Below are 4,235 nucleotides of genomic sequence, written 5' to 3'. Positions count from 1 at the left end.
GAGAGCATGAAGATGGTGATGCATAGTATCTCTCCAATATTCAAAATCATTTCCAGTTAGAGAAGGAGAACTTGTGTACATTCTATATCCCTTTTTTCCAGTTTTAGCAGAATTCTTGCAGAAGATAGCTTTTTCGTCAATGGACATACAGAAGAACTCTTTGCCCATATTTATAGCTTCAATCATTAATTCCCTTGGTACTCCATGGTTGATCACCTATTTCACGGATGCCATACAACCCAATTCACACTTATAATTCCTAATTTTTTCAAAATAGTATACTACATACTACCAAAAAATTAAATCTTTTTTTTTTTGATAAAAAACCCGCAGCCGCTATCCAAGAGTGTGCACTAGGTAAACCCCGCCAAGTATACGGAGGGGTAAGATACATTACGCAAGCCTATGCAATAGACAGATGTTCCAGGAGAGATTCAAACTCGAGTTGGTAGGAAGACATGACTGAAATATCCCAAATTCTTGACTTGCTTTGCTTTCATAATTTGTTGTAATAAATCAGTACGGTCATTTGCATTCCAAGATCAATTACTGGCATTTCATTGCTTATTGGAATAGGAAAAGCCCCTGGCCTTTCTTCTGCAGGGGCAACATATTTAGCAGGCAAGGATCCCGTGGTGGAAGACCAACTTGAGACAGGCGATGCCTTTATTTTTGTGTTTCACCGTCCAGAAACACAGAGTACAAATGTAGCTTGTGCATGTAGGTAAGGAAACCTTAATATAGCACTCAGTGTTGAGGCAAATTCTAGCACGGACCATGCTTTACGCGGCATCATTTGTCACTTATTAAGATGTGATGTGGTGTGAACTCATGGATTATTTGAGTCATAATTGAAGTCACGTCAATTTTTTTAGTGTAAAATAGTACTTGTTGGCGTTACCTGATGTCACATTTTAAAGTGTACAATGGTGTGAACTCATAGATAATACGAGTCGTTAATGAAACCATGTCATTTTTTCTGAAGTGGCGTGAACTAATAAATTGTGTCAGTTATAAATAAAGTTATGTCATTTTTTCTGAAATGGTGTGAACCAATGAATCATGTAAGTCATAAATAAAATCATGTTATTTTTTTATGTATAAAATGCTGCTTATTGACATTATTTGATATCTGATATTACTTTTTGCAGTGTAAAGTGGTGCGAACTCATAGATAATGTGAGACATAGATGAAGTTATGTGAGTCAAATTATTTTTCTTATTTTTTTCTCTCTTTTTGTCTTATACTCTCTCTCTCTCTCTCTCTCTCTCATTTTTGTTTTTTATTTTTCTGCAGTTCTTCTTTATCATTTATTACTCACTATATCGCTATTATCAACTGATCACAAACAAGCTCTTAAGTTCTATATTCATAGCTAAGTATTTTTAATTTCTAGGTTATACATGTTTTGTAATACAAGAAACTAACTATAACCAACAACTAAATTACCACCGGAGTTTGTGGCAATTAAAATAATTAACAAAGGCAAAAAACTTCCAGCACAATAAATAATGACCAGAGAAAATTAAGAAAACCAAACTTTTAGTGCTGCAATATGAAATCACTTTTTTTATATGAAATTAGTTGGTAGAATATCTATTCTTATGAATTTTGGTATTTTATCTTCCATTTTTTTTTTTTGCCTGCATAAATTTTAGAATAGTACGAATTATTTAATATGAAGTTGGCACTGGAGGAGAAAGAAATCTGGAGGGAGGAAGCTAAGTGCAACTAACTGTTAGAACAACCATTGTTTTTATCAGATTTTTCTCTTCTAGATTTTCTTTGCCTAAACAATTATTAGAATAGCAAGGATAAGTTGATATATTGTTGCCATAAAAAGACTAAATAAGCAGATGGTCTAAGTGCAAAAAAATTTGCTAAAATAGCCATTCTATTGCAGCGATTTTGGTTTTTCTCTTCCGTATGCTTTTGCCTAAATAATTGTTAAACTAATAAAGGTGGTTTGTCAATCCAAACATTTTTAGGTGATTACGGATCCCATCTCACTGATAAAGAAGGTATGTGACATTGCTGAAACTTGAAGGTTTTTAAATAGTTATAGCCCAAACCTCAAGGGAGGTTTTCGAAATTATCCCTATCCATAAATATATTGATTAATTGAATTCATGCCTGAAGTTCAGTTGATATGAAATCAGATACATAAAGACTGCACAGATAATGTTTTTTAAAGTACAACAAAGTAAGATAGTTTTTCTATTCCAAGAAGCAGAAAGCTATATAGATTAAATCTCACAAGGCAACAGTATCATTTGCTGGCTTGGCTTTTGATTTTGAAGTATTCACCTGTCACTTCGCTGTCTGAGTTGTTGCCGAAAAGGACCTCAAGATACTCCTCCATATGGAATGCTCCGAATGCTGGGGGATTGCTTGGACTAACAAGTGACTTTACAGGTTCAATCAACCTGTCAGATGGACAGTTGACAAAGTTTACAAGTGATGTCCTAAAACAAGCTGAATTTGTAACCACTCGATGCACTGCGCTTCTTAGCTTTCCATTGCTAATTACCTGCAAAAGACTCATGATTCATATATAGTCTTATTTCGCAGATATTAGTATTGTAATTTGTACCATCATAAAAGTGTAGTTCAAGTTAATTCTATGTCTTTACAGCTCCAAAAGCATTTGTACATTTTTCCTTTAGTCTTTTCTCCTTTCATTTCTTACTGATGAATCAACAAAATTGTCATCCGAGCTTTGCACCAGCTAGGAATAAAAGAGATTACTTGGATACAGATATAGGTCAGGAGACTTGTATATATACCTCCATTGAAAAACTTATAGGGATGCCAAAAGCATTTGGAAGAGGTTCCACACCAATCCATTGGCCATCCTTAAATAGTTGCAGACCATAAATATCCTGCTGAATTATGGTTATGAGGTTAGCATCACGGTGTCCAGAAACTCCCAAGGCTGAGCTAGGATCTGGACATGCCGGGTAGTTGTGAATCGTCAGGAGCAAATCATGGTAGTCATAATTTTCCTCGGTCAATCCTAGTCCTTCATAGATCATATCCAGAATTCTGATACCCAGCTTTCTCACCTCAACTGTATATGGACCTATGGTCCCCCTGCAAAATTGAAAACTTAATCCATTTTGTCCAGAAAAATAAAGTAAAACCAGTTAAAATTGTCTGTAAATGAAAGGAGATAAAAGAAGCCAGGAAATGGCCTTCTTGATCAATATAACACATACATTTTCCTCATCTATAGAAGATAATGGCTTACAAAGCTGTATTTTTTAATATTAACAAAAATAGGATTTCTCGTCATGAAATATCTTATCTGGGCGAATATTCAACAGAAGAAAAGGATATCATGATTAATTGTGTACCGGTATCCTGCTGGCTTATCAGGAAAGATATTAGTCCATTTCTCAAGTGGATGGCAAGGGTGTTGCAGAGTATCCCTCCACAATCCGAAATCATCAGATCCATAATTTCCAGAACCTGTGTAAACTTTGCATCCCTTTCGTGAATCCTTAGCAGCAAAATTCTCCATTTCCTCAGCAGGCATGGAAAAGAATTCTTTTCCCACATTCACAGCATCAATCATCAACTTTTCCGACACTCCATGGTTGATCACCTGTTTCATAATCATACATCATACCAGTTAGGAAGGTTTCAAGTACAATCACAAGTTCATGTTTCGAAAATGTTAATGTCGGATAGAAACCTGAAAAAAGCCAAACTCTTGACTAGCTTTCATTATTTTCTGAATTATACTGGCTCGATCTCCCTCACTGAGATCAATCGCTGGTATGTCCTTGCTTACTGGAGCAAGTAATGCTCCTGGCCTTTTCTCTTCAGTACAATGTATTTTTCTGGCAAGGAATCCAGGTCGGAAGACCAACTTGAAACAAGATTTGTCATGTTTTCTCTCAGAGAACAGTTACACACTTGCACTGCTGAAGTTTGGTGGATCAGCAGGTCTTAAATAGCCAAAATGCTTGTGCTTATCCAGCTACCAGCCAAAAGAAAGTTCAACAATAGTCTTACCTACATGAGCAACTGGGACAAAAACATTCATTACTTTCCTTGTAATCAGTTAGAAAAAGTCATCAAATTAATTGGTTTAGCTTTAGATTACAAATTAACCACTTTGCATCTTTGCATAAATTTATGAGTCTTGCCAAAGGAAATCAGTTTGTGTATATTTAACAAACATGATGCACATCCTTGAAATTGGTCTCATTTTAAGTATTTTGCAGCA

At 35.3% G+C, this 4,235-nt stretch overlaps 1 protein-coding gene across 1 annotated transcript; it reads right to left on the bottom strand.

Moving 5' to 3' along the window:
- Positions 1-2,158: 2,158 nt before the first annotated feature.
- On the bottom strand, positions 2,159-3,604 carry LOC113724563 (hyoscyamine 6-dioxygenase). The gene is made up of 3 exons (XM_072072411.1): positions 3,358-3,604; positions 2,788-3,094; positions 2,159-2,531 (listed from the first exon to the last, which is right to left on the bottom strand). The coding sequence occupies exons 1-3, from the start codon at positions 3,576-3,578 to the stop codon at positions 2,271-2,273; spliced, it is 789 nt and encodes a 262-aa protein (XP_071928512.1). The 5' UTR covers positions 3,579-3,604; the 3' UTR covers positions 2,159-2,270.
- Positions 3,605-4,235: the final 631 nt, after the last annotated feature.

This window comes from Coffea arabica, chromosome 1e, assembly GCF_036785885.1.
Source record: "Coffea arabica cultivar ET-39 chromosome 1e, Coffea Arabica ET-39 HiFi, whole genome shotgun sequence".
NCBI classification, from domain to species: domain Eukaryota; kingdom Viridiplantae; phylum Streptophyta; class Magnoliopsida; order Gentianales; family Rubiaceae; genus Coffea; species Coffea arabica.
The sequence above is the reverse complement of the archived record's forward strand: the minus strand, read 5'-3'. Positions and strand labels throughout refer to the sequence as shown.